Source organism: Triturus cristatus, chromosome 4_2, assembly GCF_964204655.1.
Source record: "Triturus cristatus chromosome 4_2, aTriCri1.1, whole genome shotgun sequence".
NCBI classification, from domain to species: domain Eukaryota; kingdom Metazoa; phylum Chordata; class Amphibia; order Caudata; family Salamandridae; genus Triturus; species Triturus cristatus.
This window is the reverse complement of record NC_140586.1, coordinates 836,765,828-836,784,691: the sequence shown is the minus strand read 5'-3', so window position 1 is coordinate 836,784,691 and position 18,864 is coordinate 836,765,828. Positions and strand designations below refer to the sequence as shown.

General features: G+C 51.0%; 1 protein-coding gene across 1 annotated transcript in view; it reads right to left on the bottom strand.

The window, feature by feature from the left end:
* ZSWIM5 (zinc finger SWIM-type containing 5) overlaps positions 1-18,864 on the bottom strand; it is a 390,515-nt gene that overhangs the window by 149,486 nt on the left and 222,165 nt on the right. The window contains exons 6-8 of the mRNA XM_085602808.1: positions 12,525-12,701; positions 9,763-9,909; positions 2,375-2,512 (exon numbers count right to left, since the gene is read on the bottom strand). Of these exons, the coding sequence (XP_085458934.1) occupies positions 2,375-2,512; positions 9,763-9,909; positions 12,525-12,701 (462 nt within the window). The remainder of the gene's footprint in view (positions 1-2,374; positions 2,513-9,762; positions 9,910-12,524; positions 12,702-18,864) is intronic.

The following is an 18,864-nucleotide window of genomic DNA, read 5'->3' as shown; positions in this document are numbered from 1 at the left end:
TAGCATTAGTCAACTACCATTTGTTAATTATTTCAGTCAGAAAGAGTTGAAGATTGGTTGATTATATCCAGCTAATTACTGGCCATGCTGTTGAGGTAGAGTAGCTGTGCTCCGGAAGTTATGATGCATACTGGGATTGTGGTGGCTTTTATCATCCTAAGAGTGCCATTTATATGAAATGATATGCCGTCTGGAACAGTGCCCATTTATTTTGTCTCTTAAAGAATATAGAAAAGATGGAACATCGATTTAACTTCCTTTAGTTTTTAAATCTATTTGGAAGTCTCGAGTTTGTTTTTTTAATTTGCGCTCAGGACCTATAAAGAAAATATTGCTGCCATACAGCCACTGTGTTTATGGTGACGGACTTCTATCAGTTGAATGAGTGTTTGGGGATCCTGCATGAATGTGTAGATTTTATAACATTTAGTCAAATGTTTGTGACTATTGATGAAGTGGAGCAATTAGAGATTCAAGCATTGGCATAGCCAATAGGTCTCGCTTTTTGGACCGTATAAGTAGTTATTTATGCATCATAATATCCTTTGTGCCATATTATCAACTGTTGCATGGCTAAAAACGTACAAGGTTCCAAAGGCGAGACCTATTGGCTACGGCAATTTTTGTTTTGTTTAGGGGGGTATAAATAACAGGAGGGTGACGGTTAGTAAGTTAGTGAGAGTGACAGTCATGTAATAGTGATAGAGTGAGTCAGACAGTGAGAGAGTGAGTCAGTTTGTGTGAGAGAGTCAGTTACTAAGTCAGTTAGTGAAAGTAAATTACCGAGAGAGATTGTGAGTTAGTGAGATTGAGAGTCAGTCAGTTAGTGAAAGTGAGAGAGTTAGTGAGGGAGAGTTTGTTAGTGAGTCAGTTAGTGAGTGTGAGTCAGTTAGTGAGTTAGTTAGTGAGAGAGAGTGAGTGAAGGATCTTGTTATGGATAATTTAACCCTAACTTGGCTTCGTCTATTTAAATAAGTTAAGCAGTTAGGCTTATCCCAGAGTTCATTTGTAAAGCGTTTGCACAGTATGTTTATAGCAGCACCATAATAGGCACACAATAAAATGAACTCGATACAAGGTTTTATGAAGGCACGCCAAGTACGAAAACATGTATAATTTAGAGACGAGGCTGGCTTTAAAGAGAGCACGTCATGGTACTCAGAAAGGTGCCCACGAGAGATTTCAAAATGCAAAAGGCGCGCTAAGCACAAAAACGTATAATTTAGAGACAAGTCTGGCTTTAAAGAGAGAGCACGTCATGGTACTGCAATCAGAAAGGTGCCTGCGAGAGATATTTCAAAAGGCAAGCTACGCATGAAAACATGTATAATTTTAAGACGGGGCTGGCTTTAAAGAGAGCAAGTCATGGTACTCAGAAAGGTGCCCGTGAGAGAGATTTCAAAAGGCACGCTGAGCACGGAAACATGTATAATTTGGAGACTAGGCTGGATTTATAGAGAGAGCACGTCATGGTACTGCAATCAGAAAGGTGCCCGCTAGAGAGGCGGCTATGCGCATAACTGTGCGCGTAACCGCAAGCTTTAGGCCACAAGCAAAAGCTTGTGGTGAGCTTTTTGAAGACCCCTTACTAAAAGTCTCGCCACAGTAGCGCATGTGCTGGCTCAGGCGAGACCTAACAAAAAAATGTGCCAGGTAGAGGAGAGAGATCAAAATAGTAATACACTGACAAAAGAAAATACAAAGAAACCTGCCAATAGGCTGATGAAATGGGAACTGCTTATGATATGCAGTAAGGGGAAGGGGTATGTGGAAGTACACTATCTCCACTTAGACTATTAGGAGTGTTCTTTTGTAGGAGCTTTTCCCCTCTTCAGTCGTGCCTTTGGCTGCAAGGAAGGAGAGACAACAAGGTGACTGCACACTGCTTAAAAGGACAGTGTAAGTAAACCTGCAGGATGCAAAAACTACATTCACCCAGTATCTCATTTACTGACAAAACAAATGGACAACTCAATAGCAATTTTTTTTTAAATGTAAGCAACAAAAAGGTACATTTTCATCTGATCATTTATGGACCAGTAGTTTCAAATAAAAAAATTAATATGTTATGATACTATGAAACTTAAGCCAAATATAACAGGCTATCCACTGGAACAACTTTGGAGGATCATCCATGTAGATTTTAAACATAACCTGGATTAAGTGAGACCGAGCACAAATGCAATGCAGGCCCATCCCTGCGTTTCCCAGCCTACAAGCTGGCATCAGATCAATCACTCACAGTACAGTGCGATAACAGTGTGGAGAGTTTGCCATTAAGAACCACATGGCTCTATAACCCATTTATTAAACATCACACCAACATGGAAAAGCTCTTCTATCTTCAGACAGTTTGATTAGGGACCTTCCATACCTGCTGCCTCCATGGAGTTGTCGTCGTCGAACCGGCATGCTTCCGTCAATGTGGTAAACAAGCAGCCCATAGGGTCCAGGGGGTGTCCCACCCAGCCTTCCAGGTTGGTAATTGTCGTGGCACTCCTCTGTAGCAGCTCTGGAAGAACAGAAGAAAAGCTCTGAGGAAGCTGCTGATTGCCACCAAGGTAAACATGCTGCCTACGTGTTTGACTAGCTGCAGTAGACAGGCAAAGGGAATAAAGTCCTATGGGTCTTTGCACCACCCACCTCGTGTACCTTCCCACTGCTTCTTTTATGGATGTCCCCTTAGAATTGACCAGTGATTATGAAACAAATCGTTCCTCCTCCCAAAAATCAGCTGAACAGATTTTTAAAAACTGTTTAATGTGAAAAGAAAAAAAGGTTTGCAAATGATACGGCACGGGATTTTAAATGTGCCATTTTTGCTGCTAAATATAAGAACAGCCATGCAGTAGCTTAATGGCCAAGCCATTGTGGCACTTCCCTTTTCCTCACTCTACGTCCCTGTGAGCGAGACTGATACAGGGTTACTCTACTACCCAACCCATTTCGATTTTTAACCATACCTAGTGTTCCACTAATAAAGGTATATTTTCCCGAAGCACACTAAAGTATTTTTAAATATTCATCTGGATCACCTGTTATATGGTATTGTCCAGTAAGATTTAAGCAAAAACTCCCTCCTATCTAGACAGTCTTCGAGGAGGTTGAATCCGCCCTGGTGGCATTGTCCTACCGGGGTGGGGAGAGGACTCCCATGATGAAGCATGACACTAAAAAGTGTGTGATGTTTCCTCTTCCATTAAGGATGACTTCTTACAGACAGGAACGAATAGTTTCTTACCTGTCGGTGTAGTTTTGCAGCTTGAAGATCTTTCTGGATTCACTATGCTGTGCATTATTCCGCGATCTTGTGGTTGGGTCCGGATTCGTAGTCTTTTCTTTGTTTTTTTTTTTTTTTTGTAGCCCAGGTGGGCGTCGACGTCCACCATTTGGTGCACCTCCCGTGACGTCGTCGTGCTTCCTGCGGAAGTCCCACCTTTGGGGCGCCATCTTCGGGTTCTTTTTTCCTTTTCTTTTTTTTTTTTTTTTTTTTAACCCTAGGCGATTGATTAATCCTTCTTGTCCCTTTATCTGTATGTTTTCATTTCTTTGATCTTTTCCATTTTACCCCCTCTTTCACTCCAGCCTCATCTTCCTGGCGGAGGTGGGTGGGTTCGCTAGTGAATCCAGAAAGATCTTCAAGCTGCAAAACTACACCGACAGGTAAGAAACTATTCGTTTTGCAGTGTGAATCTTTCTGGATTCACTATGCTGTGCATAGACTTTGTAGCGGTTTTCCTAATTCTGTGGCGGCTGGGTGGTAGATGAGCGTTGGTCGTTGAAAATGTGCTGAAGCACCTTCTGTCCAACCTGTGCTTCCTTGTTCATCTGAATGTCCACGCAGTAGTGTTTCGTGAACGTGTGCACAGATGCCCAAGTTGCCGCGAGGCATATGTCCTGGATGGGCGTGTTCGCCAGGAAGGCCACGGTGGCCCCTTTCTTCCTTGTGGAGTGAGCCTGCGGCCCCTCCGCTAGCTCCTGTCCAGCCTGTTTGTGGCAGAATTGAATAGTGAGGGCAATCCACCTTGCGATGGTGCCCTTAGTCACTGGCCTACCCATGAAGCTAGTAGCAAAGGACACAAACAGCTGTTTCGACTTCCTGAGTTCCTTGGTTCTCTCAATGTAGTGCATCACCGCTCTTCTGGCATCGAGGGTGTGCAGTGCCTTTTCTGCGTTTGTAGTCGGGTTTTGGAAGAAACTTGGTATCTGAATACTCTGATTCATGTGGAACGCCGACACTACCTTGGGCATGAAGTGTGGGTCCGTTCTCAGGACTATTCTATCTTTGTGAATCTGAATGTAGGGTTCCTGCAGCGTTAGTGCTTGAAGCTCGCTCACCCTGCGTAGTGAGGTTATGGCCACCAGAAAGGCTGTTTTCATAGTCAACATCTGCAGTGTGGCCCTGTGAATGGGTTCAAACGGTGCCTTCATGAGCTCCGTCAGGACCACATTCAGATTCCATGCCGGCGGCGGCAACCTTTTCGGGGGGGCCATCCTTTTGGCTCCTTCCATGAATCTCCTCACCACCTGCGAGCTGAAGAAACTTCCACCTTTTTCACCTCTGGTGTAGGCCACGATGGCCGCTAGGTGTACCCTTAGTGAGCTCGAGCAGAGGTTACTCTTTAGAAGGTGTGTGAGGTACCTCAGTACTGTTGAGTCTCTTGTCATTCTGTTTTGCAGGCCCTTTTTCCGGCACCACACAGTGAACCTCTTCCATTTTGCGCTGTAGCATTTTCGTGTAGTTGGTTTCCTCGCCTCCCGTAGCACTCGCATCGTGCTCGGCGGCAATCTTAGGTGTGCGAACTCTAGGTCTTCAGGAGCCATGCCGCCAGGTTGAGGGTCTCTGGCTCTGGGTGCAGGACCTCTCCGTTTTGCATTGAGAGCAGGTCCTTCCTCCTCTCGAACCTGTATGGCTCGCCTTGTGCCATTTCTTGAATTTGTGAGAACCATGTCTGCCTCGCCCACTGCGGAGCCACCAGGATCAGAGTCATGTTGCTGGTTCTGCACTTGTCGAGCACTCTGTGCAACAGGGGTATCGGTGGAAAGGCGTAGGCAAATGTCCTCGACCAGCTTATCCATAGGGCATTTCCCTTGGATTGCTGATCTGGTTGCCTGGACGCGAAGCTTTGGCATTTTGCATTGTGGCGTGTTGCAAATAGGTCTATTGTGGGAGTCCCCCATCTCCGGAAGAGTTTCTCTGTTTCCTGGCCATTGAGCTCCCACTCGTGTGATGCTGAGGTCTGCCTGCTTAGCCAGTCTGCCTCCACGTTGTCCTTCCCCGGTAGGTGAATTGCCAGTAGATCTATCCTGAGAGGTATGGCCCATCTCCAAATCTCCTGAGCTAGGGATGAGAGTGGGAACGACTGTGTCCCCCCCTTGTTTGTTGATGTAGAACATCGCCGTGGTGTTGTCTGTTTGGACCAACACCCTCTTGTTGAACAGGTGTCTCTGGAACGCCTTCAGGGCTAGTAGGATTGTTTTCAACTCGAGGTAGTTGATATGGCGGACCGCATCTGCTGGGGCCCATAGACCCCTCACTCTGAGGTTGTCCATGTGCGCTCCCCATCCCTTCTGCGATGCGTCCGTGGTAATGGTCACTGTTGGGATTGGTGGTGTCAGGCTTCTCCCTGTTATGTTGTCTCTGTTCCACCAAGTTATCTCCTCCTGCACTGCGTGCGTAACAACCACTAGATCCTCCCAACTTCCGTTTGCTTGTGACCATTGCTGTTGTAGCCATTCCTGGAATGGTCTCATGTGCAGGCGTACATTCGGCACCAGCTGGATACAGGACGCCATCATCCCCATCATCTTGCTCACAGCCCTCACTGTCAGAGCTCGCCCCTTCTGGTAGAGCTTCGCCTCCTTCAGTAGAGCCTCTGTCCTCCTGTCGCTGGGCACTACTGTACTGTTGCGGGAGTTGATCTTTGCCCCCAGGAAAATATTCACCTGCTCCGGTTCCATCGATGATTTTCCCCAGTGGATCGAGAATCCCAGATTCGTGAGGGTGTCTGTTACGCGTTTTGCGTGCCTCTCGCACTTCCCGCGTGAGTTTGCCTTGACCAGCCAGTCGTCCAAGTAGGGGTAGACATGTATTCCCTGCCTTCGTAGGTGCGCCGCTACCGCCGACAGGCATTTTGTAAAGACCCTTGGTGCTGATTTTAATCCGAAGGCCAGGGTCGTGAACTGGTAGTGTTCTTGTTCGATGTTTAATCTTAGAAGGGCCTTGTGCCTTCTGTTTATTGGTATGTGAAGGTAGGCATCCTTGAGGTCCACGGTGACCATGAAGTCCCCTTCTCTTATCTGTGGCAGAACCTCCTGCAGTGAAGTCATTTTGAACCTTTGCGTTCTGATGAACTTGTTTAGGTAACGGAGGTCTAGTATGGGTCTGAGGTCGCCGTCTACCTTCGGAACCACGAAGTAGTTTGAGTAGACCCCTTTGTTGCGTTCTCTGAACGGCACTGTCTCTATGGCTCCCTTTTGCAGGAGTTTCCGCGTTTCTTCTCTGAGTATTGCCAGTTCTTGGGCCGATCTCAGTCTTCCCTTTGGTTTCCTGTTTGGAGGTCTTTTCTCCAAATCTACGCAGTATCCGTACTGCACAACGTTCCGTATCCACTTGTCTGTGGTTATACGCCGCCACTCCTGAAGGTAGAACCTCAGTCTTCCGCCTACTGGTGTCGTATGCTCGTAGACTCTTGAATCTTCTCTTCCCCCTGATGACACTTGTTTGCGCCTCACCCTTGGGGTCCTGACGAGGGTAGGCGTCCTCTTGCGTGCTGAGTCACTTCGTCGAGGGCTATTCGCTCCCTCTCCTCCTTTGGCCACGTCCGTTCCCTCTCCCGCGAAAGGACTGGCCCCGAGGTTGATATTGCCAGTTTTGCTTCTGCTGACCTTGTCCGTGACCTTCACCCTGCTGACTTTGTTGGAACGCCTGGTGCGCCGTCCCCTGCTGGCTTCCTCCCCTACCGTAGGGTCTCCTCGAGGGATTTCCTCGCCTCATTCCCCTCAGCTGTAGGGCCCCCATGGACCTCGCCGTCTCGTTTTCTTTTTTCAGCTGGGTGAGCTTGTCGTCCACTGTTGCTCCGAACAGTGTCTCTCCGTTGAAGGGGGTGCCAAGGATGTTGTTCTGCACTTCCGGTTTGAATCCCGAGATTCTTAGCCATGCATGCCTCCTCTCTGTGACCCCTATGGCCATGAGTCTTGCTGAAGTCTCTGCCCCATCCAACGCCGTCTTTATACAGGAGTTGGCGATGTTCTTGCCTTCGTCTATCAGGTGAGAGGCTCTCTGGCGGTATTCTTCGGGGAGGTGCTTTACTAGCTCCCCCATCTCATCCCAGTGCTGGTATTGGTGTCTATTGAGGAGTGCATTTGAATTCGCCATGCGCCAGTGCATTGCGGCGTTCCTCTCGACCTTTCTTCCTGTGAGGTCAATCCTCCTGCTCTCCTTATCCGGAGGTGGGCCCGAAGTTGCTGGTACGTTGGCCCTTCTCCTGGCCGTGGAGGCTATGATGGAGTCCGCGGTCACGCTACCCTTGATGTAAGGGGGGTCCAGGGAGGAGTGCTTATATTTCTTCTCTGTCCTGGGCGTGATCGACCGGCAGGTCGCAGGTTCCTTGAAGGCTTCTCTCCCCTGATTCATCACGCTTTGTAGCATGGGGAGGAACTGGCTCCTTGTCTGGATGGGGAGCAGTGTCTCGACGAGAAAATCGGCTTTCAGTTTCTCCTCGTCGAGTTTGACGCCGAAGGCCATTGCTGCGCTCCTGACCACCATATTGTAGACCCCGATGTCGTCGGGTGGCGAAGGCCTCGAAGGGTACGTGTCCACGGGCTCCTCCGGGTTTTCGGTGTCGAGATCGTGCCATTCGATGTCGTTGCTGGTAGATGCCGCCGATTCGTAGAACGACCGTTGGTCTTCTTCCTCGGCTTCTCCCTCATAATAGGGCTCTTCTTCCTCTTCGAGATCCCTTGTCAGCCCTTCGGCGTCGAACTCGACCTCACCGACGTCCGCCGATGAAACCGTTGGAATCTTGAATTCCTTCATCCTGGCGTCGAACTCCTTCTTCCTTTGAAGGATGTTTTCCATTTCGGCCTCGAGCCGCCTCTTCTTTTTCTCCATCTCGGAGATGCTTTCGGCGTCGACCGCGGGTCTTTTCGATTAAACTTGCGTCGACGTCGAACGTTCTTTCTGCGTCGATCGGCCCGTTTCATGGGATGCTTTCGACGACCCTTGCCTTTTGGCGTCTTTCGGCACCAGGGAGTCCTTTTCTAAGGATCCGCTCGGCCTCTTGTCCGTGGTTCCCCCTTTGGACGTCGAAGTTTTCGGCGCCGGGGCTCCCTTCGTGGACTTTGACTCAGATTTTCTCGAGTCACCCTCGTGTTGTCGAGGTACTTTCTGTTTTGCGCTCGACGATTCTCTTACCTCGTCTTCTTTTTTCTTGTCGGTCTCTACGACCGTGAAGTTTTCGGCTGTCTCGGCGACGTTGTCCTCGTCGTCCGTGGAGAGGCCCAGATCGTAGAGCGTCGGGGGCTTCCCCTTGCCATCCATGTTGGCGTTGGCTCTTCTCTGCCGCTCTCTCACCCGGAGTGTCTTCGGCGCGAAGGCTGAGCAGGCGTTGCAGTCGATACTCTGGTGATCGACCGGTAGGCAGAGGTTGCAGACCGGATGCTGGTCTTTCTGCGCGAACTTGTGGTGGCAGTTTGGGCAGAACTTGAATGGCGTCTTGTCCATTGCGCTCAGGGTCTCTGAGCGTGCATTCTCCAAGGCCGTCGAAGAAAAGGGGCGCTGGTCCTCCTTTCTTCGCGCTCCTGATGAAATCTCTTCCTTTCCTGCTATCTTCTAGTGATTCTATCGACGAAACTCGCTTTTCTTCCTTCTTCCTTCGAGTGTAATTCTGGAGCTTCCCGATGACGATCCAGACCCAACGGCGGAAAAAAGAATCTGAAGATGGCGCCCCAAAGGTGGGACTTCCGCAGGAAGCACGACGACGTCACGGGAGGTGCACCAAATGGTGGACGTCGACGCCCACCTGGGCTACAAAAAAAAAAAAAAAAAAAAAAAAAAAAAAGAAAAGACTACGAATCCGGACCCAACCACAAGATCGCGGAATAATGCACAGCATAGTGAATCCAGAAAGATTCACGCTGCAAAATCTAAGGTTTAAACCCTGTACAATCGGCATACATACCAGAGCCAATTATTTTGGGAATACGGAGTACACGGTTCTTTATATCACTGTCACCGTACATTTACGTTGTGTTTGAGGTTATATGAAGGGACGTACAGTGCTATACCCTTCTCTTCTCCTTAATTGGGTTTCCATTCATGGCATGATATTACATAGGCTTCTGATCCTTCAAATAAATACACCCCTTTTTCCTGAAAACATTGCTAAAGGCATGTTCTTTGCTCTCATCTGGTTGCGAATCCCAACCCTGTTACTGACGGTTTATTATTGCTACTCAACACAATCTGAAATAGCAAAGGTGGACATGGAAGGAACCATGCTAACTGACAAACTGACTAAATTGCGCTACTGTTGTGGTCAGTGGCCCAGTCTCCTCCAATTGCCGGTCCCAATCCCACGGATGGAAGGTGATATGGAACACAAAATATAAGTTATTGTCCCGCTACTAACTCCAATCCCACTCGCCAGAGCCAAAGTGGCTCTTGTTCCCAATCCCACTTCGTGACGGCGCCACAGGCGGTATCTCAATACTAGCGCTGCTAACAATACCATCTACAGAAACCGACAAGGACAGGGTTACCTTTCTTCTGATGTTTATATATTTCCAGCTGCCTTTGTTGCTGCAGTCTCAGTGTATTGATGATGGCTACAGCCAATCGCAGAGCTTCTTTGGGGTAGCCATGAGATCGCAACGCATCAACCCGGGCACAAGCCGTGGGGACATGTTCTACAAAGTTAAAGAAAGTTTGTTAATACTGCCTTAAAAAACACAGTATTATTGACACTGAAATGTGAGTGTGTATTAAATCGGAAAAAAAGGGATGAACACCACAGTTGGAAGAAGCCGGAGCCAGACAGACCATTCACAAACACTCAGCTAAGCACAAACTAGTGAACTTCAAACACCTTGATCATGTCGATTTTGCTCTGGCACTAACAGATACAACCCCATCATGGTCCAATAACCCTTCCAAGCAAATCTAGTCCTAGAATCTGTTAATGCGAGACACTGCCACCCCTTCCTCAGTCCCCGGCTCCAGGGGGGCAGCAGAGGGACACCTGATGATGACTCCCAGGAGATGTCTGCATATGCTGTTTTACTAAATGTTGGCGTTGGCCAACTTTACAATGACAATGAGTAACAGCAACAGCACAGGAACATGCCACAGAAGCGGTGGCACGTCCCTATACACTGAAGCACTGCTTCAAAAGGCAGCATGGAAACGGGATGGTTTACCACACTATTTCGTGCCACTCCTTGCCGCTTGGAGCTAAAACTAATGTGCCGAAGCTCATCACCCACCAAAGTGTGAACAATGTCACAGTTGAAAACTAACAACCAACTGTTAACGCATGCAGTATAGGGAACTATCAGTCAGCAATAGAGACTATAGGATGGTTCCCAATACTAATCCTACCTGTAGCTAGGAATACAGAGCTCCCTGGCGCGGTCTTGGTGAAGGTGAAGAGCAGGCTCTCGCCCCCTCTACAGGAGGATGGGCACATGGGCAGGACAGAACCATTGTGCACTAATCAAGAGCTGGCCACCCAACCGGAGCGACAGACCCCGAGTGTTGAAGGCGGCTTTCATTCGCCCTTGAAAGAGGGGGGCATGAAGAGCAGGGTTCACAGCCCAAGACAGGGCCAGGCCCCCCTTCACCCAGCCAGCCAGCTCCCACCCAGCCTTGAGGGAAGATGAGGAGCACAGCATTAGCATCCAGACCAGGAACTGCCGCTGGCAGCGAAGGCTCTCGCTCTGGGAGGAAGGGGGACGATAAAAGCATCTATCACATGTGAGGCCAGCAGCGACCTCTTCCTCATCCAGCCAAGGACATCACTGGGCCCACAGCCACCCAGCAACTGCACCTGCCCCCGGGAGCCGATGAACAGCCCCTTACAGCCTGTAGAACAAAGGACCATGGCAGGGCAAGACCATCGTTCACAGGCGAAGACCGTGCCAGCCTCTCCCTCAACCCGGGCAGATGAGAAGATTCTTGCCCTCGCTGTTCAGATGGGGACCTGGGTTGGACGGAGACCTTCTCCCACAGGCTAACAGTGCCCCCTCTCACTTAACCCCGGCCAGGGCTTTAAGTGGGATGAAAAAACTGGAGGGGTCTCTCAAAGGGGCGTGTCCAGTGTAATTAAGGCGTGGCTTAAAACACGCAAGCTAAAAATCAGTGCTTAGCATAGTGTGCCGCCCGACTTGTATTTTGCGGTTTGTCATTGCATTCAGATACACGATCCAACAAGTAACATACCTACAACAAGTCTGAACTATTGGCTTTTTCAATGGTTGTTAGTTGCATAAGATAAATAAGCAGCAACTATGGCTTGTATAGAATATTGAAAAAGCTTCCACTTAAAGCCCTGGCGACACCACGACAATGTTGCTGCTCCTGAGTTTCATAAAGAGAAGGGAAATCCAGAGAGAAAAGGATTTCCCTTCCCCTACAGCGCTCACCGAGCAGGACATGCCGTAACTTCTCCACTAGTGAAGTGAACAGTGTGAGCACGCGCACATTGATGTGCCTGCTGTCACTGCAGTCTGGAAAAAAACGGACGCCTGTGCCAGGGCACAAAACCGAGCCCGATAGAGCCCAGTTCCTAGGACTCCTTTAAAAAACTGCCGGTGCTCAGCACAGGTGAGACCCGGCCCACTTAAAGCCCTGACCCCGGCAGATGGAGAAGATTCTTATCCTCGCTGTCAGGAAGGGGAGATGAGCTGGACAAGACTGTTGCCCACAGACCAGGCAAGTGCCCCCTCTGAATCAACCCAGGCAGATGGAGAAGATTCTTCCCTCGCTGTTTGGAAGGGGACATAGGTGGGACAAGACCTTCTCCACAGGCTACGGGTGCCCCCTCACACAACCCCATCCCATGGGTTGGACAAGACCTTCGCACACAGACCAAGCGAGTGCCCCCCTACCCCTTCACACAATCCCAGCACATGGGTTAGACAAGACCTTCGCCCACAGACCAAACTAGTGTCCCCCTCTCACACAACCCCAGCCCATGGGTTGGACAAGATCTTGGCCCACAGACCAGACGGGTGCCCCCTCTCACACAACCCCAGCCCATGGGTTAGTCCAGACCTTTGCCCACAGACCAGACGAGTGCTTCCCCCCCCCCTTTCACAGAAACCCCGGCCCATGGGTTGGACAAGACCTTCGCCCACAGACCAGACGAGTGCTTCTTCCCCCCCCCTTCACAGAAACCCTGACCATGGGTTGGACAAGACCTTGGCCCACAGACAGGCGAGTGCCCCACCCCCTCACACAACCCCAGCCCATGGGTTTGACAGGACCGTGGCCCACAGACCGGCGAGCGCAGGCCCTCACTCACCGAGCCAGAGCGGCTGTCCCTGGGAGTTGAAGAGCAGGCTCTCGCCCTCTCTCTGGTAGGAAGGAGACATGTAGAAGTCGCTGCTGATGATCCTCTGGAGATGGCTGTCCTGCCAGTGGAGGTCGCAGCCCTCAATGGCGCGCGTGAACACTGTTCTTCTGGGTCTCGCTAAGGAGTCTGGGGGGGGAGAAAAAAAAAAGATGTTAAGAAGAGGGTGTGCAATGCAGCCATTTTAGCAAAGTGACACCAAAATCCATCACTCGGAATGCGTTTTAATTTGGCTCCAATAAATGTCCCCTCGCTGAACCCTAAAGCGGACTGCTGAGGGGGTGGGGGAGGTGCCTGAGGGGGTGGTTACTGATTTTGAGAGCAGAGGGCGGGTGCATTTCTTGCCAAGCTAGGAGACTTGAAACGGGGAGGGCAGAGGTTTAGGAGAGTGGCTCGCTCAGACCATATTCGTGCAGCTATTACCAACTTGCTTGAACTCCCTCATGGCAGAAGGCGCTTGGTGCCGAATGCTTCCCAGCCCGTGAGCTCGTGCAGCCCACCGATCCGCCCCGCTCGATCTATCCGGGAGACCAGCTTCACCGGGGCGGCCTCCAGTCCAAGGGCTTTCACTGCGCGCGGCGCCAAGAACAGACACCCGCAGCGCCTGCTCGGGCGAGCCACACTCCCTTCACTCATGAGATTTTATTATTGGTTTGTGTGGCTCATGCCTCTAAACTGCCTCTAGGCACTTTGTTTCAGTAGATGTGGACACTGGAGCACAAATGACTTCTCCTTTGGTCGAGTGGAGAAGTAGAGAGGGTGCCTCGGCTCCTTGGTAGTCACTCGGCCACACCGCGCACTCTAAAGAATCTGCGAGGGGCAGTTCTGCCGCTCGAAGGTCTCGTCGAGTCTGTAGCTACGCATTTTAAGCCGTCTAGGGTTGTCGAGGGTGCACACAGCACACTGCGGTGTTACACCCCAAATCCCAGCAACAAAATACACGGCGGTTCGTCTTTCCATTCCCATCCCTCCTCACTGCTGGACCGGGGGACACTGGCACCAAGAGCCCCACCCCCCCGTTTCTTGTCGCACATACTTAGCAGCCTGCCCCCACACTTCGCACTACAGATCAGACGGCCGCAGACACAAATACGGCCACAATTTCAGAGACCAAATGAAGTGAATGAAGCCACGGATACTGCCTGGACGAGGAGAACCGGAAGAGGGAATGTCGAGGGCTGATGCCCGGGCGACGAGACCTACACTTCAGGTTGACCAAGCACAATCGACGACCCAGCTAATCGAGATCAATTATTTTAATGAGAGAATCCCCCGGTGTATCGAAAAACACCCAGGACATCAACCATCAGCACTGCGGGGACCCTCCAGTGTCCCCCGCCTGTCCTTCCTTCCAGCCCAACGCCAGCCAAAGAGAAGACAGCGCCACCGGGGTCAGCGCCGCGCGCCCTGCATCCCGCACCGGGCAGCTCTTTCCAACATAAACCTGTGCCGGCCAGGCAGGCATCTCTTGGTGGCTGTGTACCCCCAAACACAAGGGGGCGGGGGGCTCCTTCAGAGTGTGGATGAAGTACGTGGCTTCTTCACACAGTAGGCCACAGGGCGGCTGCTCTGCGAGCTTGCCGAGCGGTTAAGATGAGAAATGTGTATAGAAGCTTACAGCGCCCTCTGTCGGAAGGAATCTCAATGCACCACAAAATCCCACCACACCCGGAACAACAGTGGACGCTGCCGCCGTACAATACAATGTGCACGGCTCCAATCTGGGCAAGAATGCCACAGCGGACCTGGCACAGGGAAGATAATGTACAGTTCTGACACCCGACCCTGCCTCAGTGAGCCCCGCTTCCCTGCGGCCTGCGAAGTCTCCATACTCCAGTCAGCTCCGGTGTGGTACGGGGATATCATATGGGCATTCGGAAGCAGCCCTGCTGGCAGTCACGCGCATTCTTCCTTGGCAGTGCTGCTGGCAACGTCTGGCGCGGGGAGAGGGGGGGGGGGGGTCAGTCGTCCTGGGCCCCCACAGTGAAGGCTTGGTAAAGGCGCAGTGTGAGACCGCTTGCCTCACACTGTCTCAAGTAGGCAGGGTAACTGATGCACCGTATCCCTTCAGCCGACATTGGCACTGCCAACAGGGGCACGGAGCAGACAGGGCCATTTTTCTGGGCACGAGTGACCTGGCAGCCTGCCCGGTACAGAAAGGGAAGGGGTTCTTGTGCACTGCCACTCTAGAGGGAAGCCTGCCCCCTGCCCTGTACCGCCCCCACGACACCGCAGGTAGGGCCCACAGATTGGGGAACCCTTAACGTGAAGCGTCAGAACCTTTGATCCGTGCTACTCTGGCGTCTGTGCACTCTGAATGAACATCCATGTGCAGGCAATGTGAAGAGATACATGTACATGAACACGTGCAGCCATGTGAAGGAGACACCGCCTTCTTCGGGGTACAGCGGCGATCACCGACTGTGGTAGTGCCCTCCTCCTGCTGGGACCCGTACAAAGCCCCCACCAGGGCCGGATGCTCAGAAGCGCTTCCAGGCGCACGGAGTCAACAGCTGAGGCCTCGGAGCGCCTGACGGGCTCCCGCTCCGCGCTCCCAAAGCGCCTCGAAGTGATGACACCTGCAGAAATCTTTGCCTCACAGGCAGCGGGCCGCTGTCCACGGCGGGTAATTGGTACCTTGGCAGGCAGGCGCAGGTATGGGGATTGCATGGCCACGTGGAGCCAGCTCGGGGGCCTCGGGAGGCCGTCGCTTCAGAGAAGACAGCCATTATCGGTGCACGGGGGCCGCACTACCCGCTCACACGGAGACCGCGCTCTCCAGAGGGGCAGGGGGAGCAGCGTCCCTTCTCACCCCCGAGGGTCCGAGGCTGACGAGGCCCGGGCTCCGTGGGAAGCCGTGCGCGCTCGGCAATCAGCCTTCCCGAGGCAAACACTTTACACAAGAGCACAATTAGGCCCGGAGCGCACAGGCTCGGCGGGGACCCGAGCGAGGCAGGTGGAATCAGCCACCTACCCTCGCCACACGAGCGCGGAGTCATGGCTGAGCGAGGAAACACGGGCGTGTCCGCAATCACGGGGAAAGGGGGGCGCAAGTCCCAGCGCTCTGAAGCTAGAACCTTACACACCAGGCATGGGACCAGCATCCAACTCGGGCACGGCAGTCGAACCTTTGTGGGAGACGGCACTCAGTGCCGGGACCCATCAGCAGGGCACCGCAGTCCTTTAGCGGGAAAGCCAGCGATGGGTCCAGAAAACAGGTCTTCAAGGCACTTCAACTCTTGTGTAGGAGAGCACTCAACTCCAGTGCAAGAACCCTACAACGGCACCACACGCCCGAAGCGAGGCACCCTTTATAAACCAGGCACATAGCTCGGGCAAGGCACTTCAAACCCTTGTGCGAGACAGCACTCTGCTCCAGTGCAAGACACCCGCAGAGGCAAGGAACTGCAGTCTCGAAGCCAGACACCCTTACATACCTGTGCAGGCATCTGCACACAGGTCCCGCAAGGTACTGGAACCCTTGTGGGAAACAGCACTCATGATGCCATAATCCAAATAATCCAATGTGTTTGTGATAAGGGCCTGTGTGATGGTACATCTTGTGTATAGTGGGAGCCACTTGAAGATTTTACTTGACATGTGGAAGCATGCGGAGGGGACGCGTTGACCTCGGCCTTCATGTTTAGGTTAGTGTCCAGAATGATGCCTAGGTGCCTAGAGTGGTCAGTTGGGGTGGGTGTGAATCTGACTTCAGCGGGCCGCCTGGTGGAGTCCCAAGGTAAGCTCTTACTCCCGAAGATCAGCACTTCAGATTTGTCAGTGGCGAGTTTGAGGCAGGGTCTGAGATGGCCCTCTATTCCAGTGTAAGTTCAGAGCACCAGCAGGTACTGCAGTCCTTCATGTGAAGCAGTCCCTTCTAGACCAATGCTGCAAGTCTAGGCATCGCTGCCTTATGGCAAGACATCCCTCTCACACCAGAGATGAGGCACTTCCGTACGCAGGAATGGCATCTCTTCTACTCTATGAATGGGAAGAACACCCTAATGCGAGGCAGACCATCTGCACCAGTGATGCAACCCATACCCAGAGCATGCAAAGCACTGCAGTTCTGCTTTGAGATACACACTAAACTCCAGGGGTGGGATCTTGGCCCATTTTCTGGAAGACACCCACCATGCCCAGCCACTGGATTTTAAGCTAACCGTAAGAAAGATTGCTATCTGAAGCCAGTCACCCACTTAGAACGTTTTCTAGTAGAAAATGTGCCAGGGTTAGTCACTGGCTGGAGAAATTGGTATAGCAACTTGATGGGTGTGCCTAGGTTGTCAACGCTGTCACACAGGTCCCACCATATAGTATTCTCTATGGGTACATATAGTAATGCCCCAAGGCGCCGTGAACAGAGCCAGCACAAGTCAGGACACAACTACCGGTCCACAGAGGAAGGCCTCTTGAGGAAGCCCTGATCAGGGAATTTTAGTTACAGGTACAATTGCCCTGACTCAACACGATAGGAGCTGTAAATCAATCGCTTCTAATAGTCGCCGCAACGTGCGATTATACACCTACCGGTCCTGAAGAAAGCCTCCAGATGGACAGAGGCTGAAACATGTTGACCACCAACAGTGCGGTAGACCAGTAACTACGCATGCACCACTTTTTTTTTTTACTTTCCCACACCACCATAAAACATTAAAACACTTACCCATATAGCGATGTAGGGAATTTTAACTCTCTTCACAAGAGCAGTGCACTTTTTATCTCTGGACACTACTGAAATACCAGTTGCCCTTCCTCCAGGTGGAGGTCAGCATATTTTCAAAATAAACCCCATGATGATGATTTCACGCTACAGAAAGGCGGAAAATCAAGATATACCGCCCGGATCATCATTTGCACGTGAATGAGTTTTTATTTTTTTATTCTTTAAAGACGGAACAATAACGAAATTTACCCTGGTACACAGGACAAGTGGCCCATTCTCCAACCCCCCCCCCCCCCCCCCCTTTGATTTTTTGCATTGATGCTTTGGAAGCCAAATGGACCACAGCTTCTCCTTACCTCTTTCCTGATTGAATAATTTTACATATAGTAACGACACACATTACAATACTGTAATTGTGCAAACTAAAACATGGCACACTAAACGGAGACAACATTCACCAAACGGGCAGCTGCATGCACTATATGTAAACCATTTGGCAATAACTTGTACAGTACTGAACCAGTCCAGAGTGAGGCTTCTGGTTAGGACTATAGTGTGAAGTCAGTGCATCCATGCCCCTTCACAAGCAGGAATGGTCAGATTAATCTCCATCACACGTGTAATCAGGTAGGGGACACGAGAGCTGGTTATTTAAAGAGGTCCTGTTCTAATGCTCCCTGGTGTGTACATAGGAAAAAACAGAGGGGAACAGTTCCTCTTAGAGGCCAAGGTGGTTGAGTTCACTATCAGCCTGCTGTTAGTTGGTCAAGGGGGGGATCTGAATTTCAGATCTTGTTGCCCTCACACACCTGTTAGGGTGTCATGCTTCATCATTGGGCGCTCCTCGTCGGACCGGCGCTGCAATGTCCAACGGGCCTGGTGGCATCTTTAGCGGAGATCTTCTGATCGGAGAACGCCGTTTTGTGAAGAATGTGAGTAGGAATGTGGAAGTCAGTGACTCCTAGTTGGTGTGGGGACTTGAAAGAATAAAATAGGCCCTGGCCCCTAAATTGCTTTAATTGGGTTGTGTGGGGCTGGGACTAAGTAAAACCAGGGCGGCTAATATGGCGATTCTAGGTATCAGGGTAGCATTTAGTTGACGAAGGTCAACATGTTTCGTGTCATCTCTGCTCAAGGTTGAGCGACACTTCTTCAGGACCGTGGGTAGACCAATATATGAGTGTACCTAGGTTATTATAAACGGGTAAACAGGATCTACCCCACAAAAGAAAGAAAACCCTAATTCAGGGTCTTGGTATAGAGTCTCCGCCTCAATAGAGTGGGGCCGAAGGCTTCATAGGTGAAGGAGGAGCAACCGGACCACTGGAACGGTCCCACCTAGGATGTAGTGGGCATGCCACTTCTGAGAACACGTCTTCTCCTCACCTGGATATGGACACGAAACATGTTGACTATCGTCAACTAAAGGCTACCCTGATACCTAGAATCACCATAGTAGCCGCCCTGGTTTTACTTAGTCCCAGCCCCACACAACCCAATTAAAGCAATTTAGGGGCCAGGGCCTATTTTATTCTTTCAAGTCCCCACACCAACTAGGAGTCACTGACTTCCACATTCCTACTCACATTCTTCACAAAACGGCGTTCTCAGATCAGAAGATCTCCG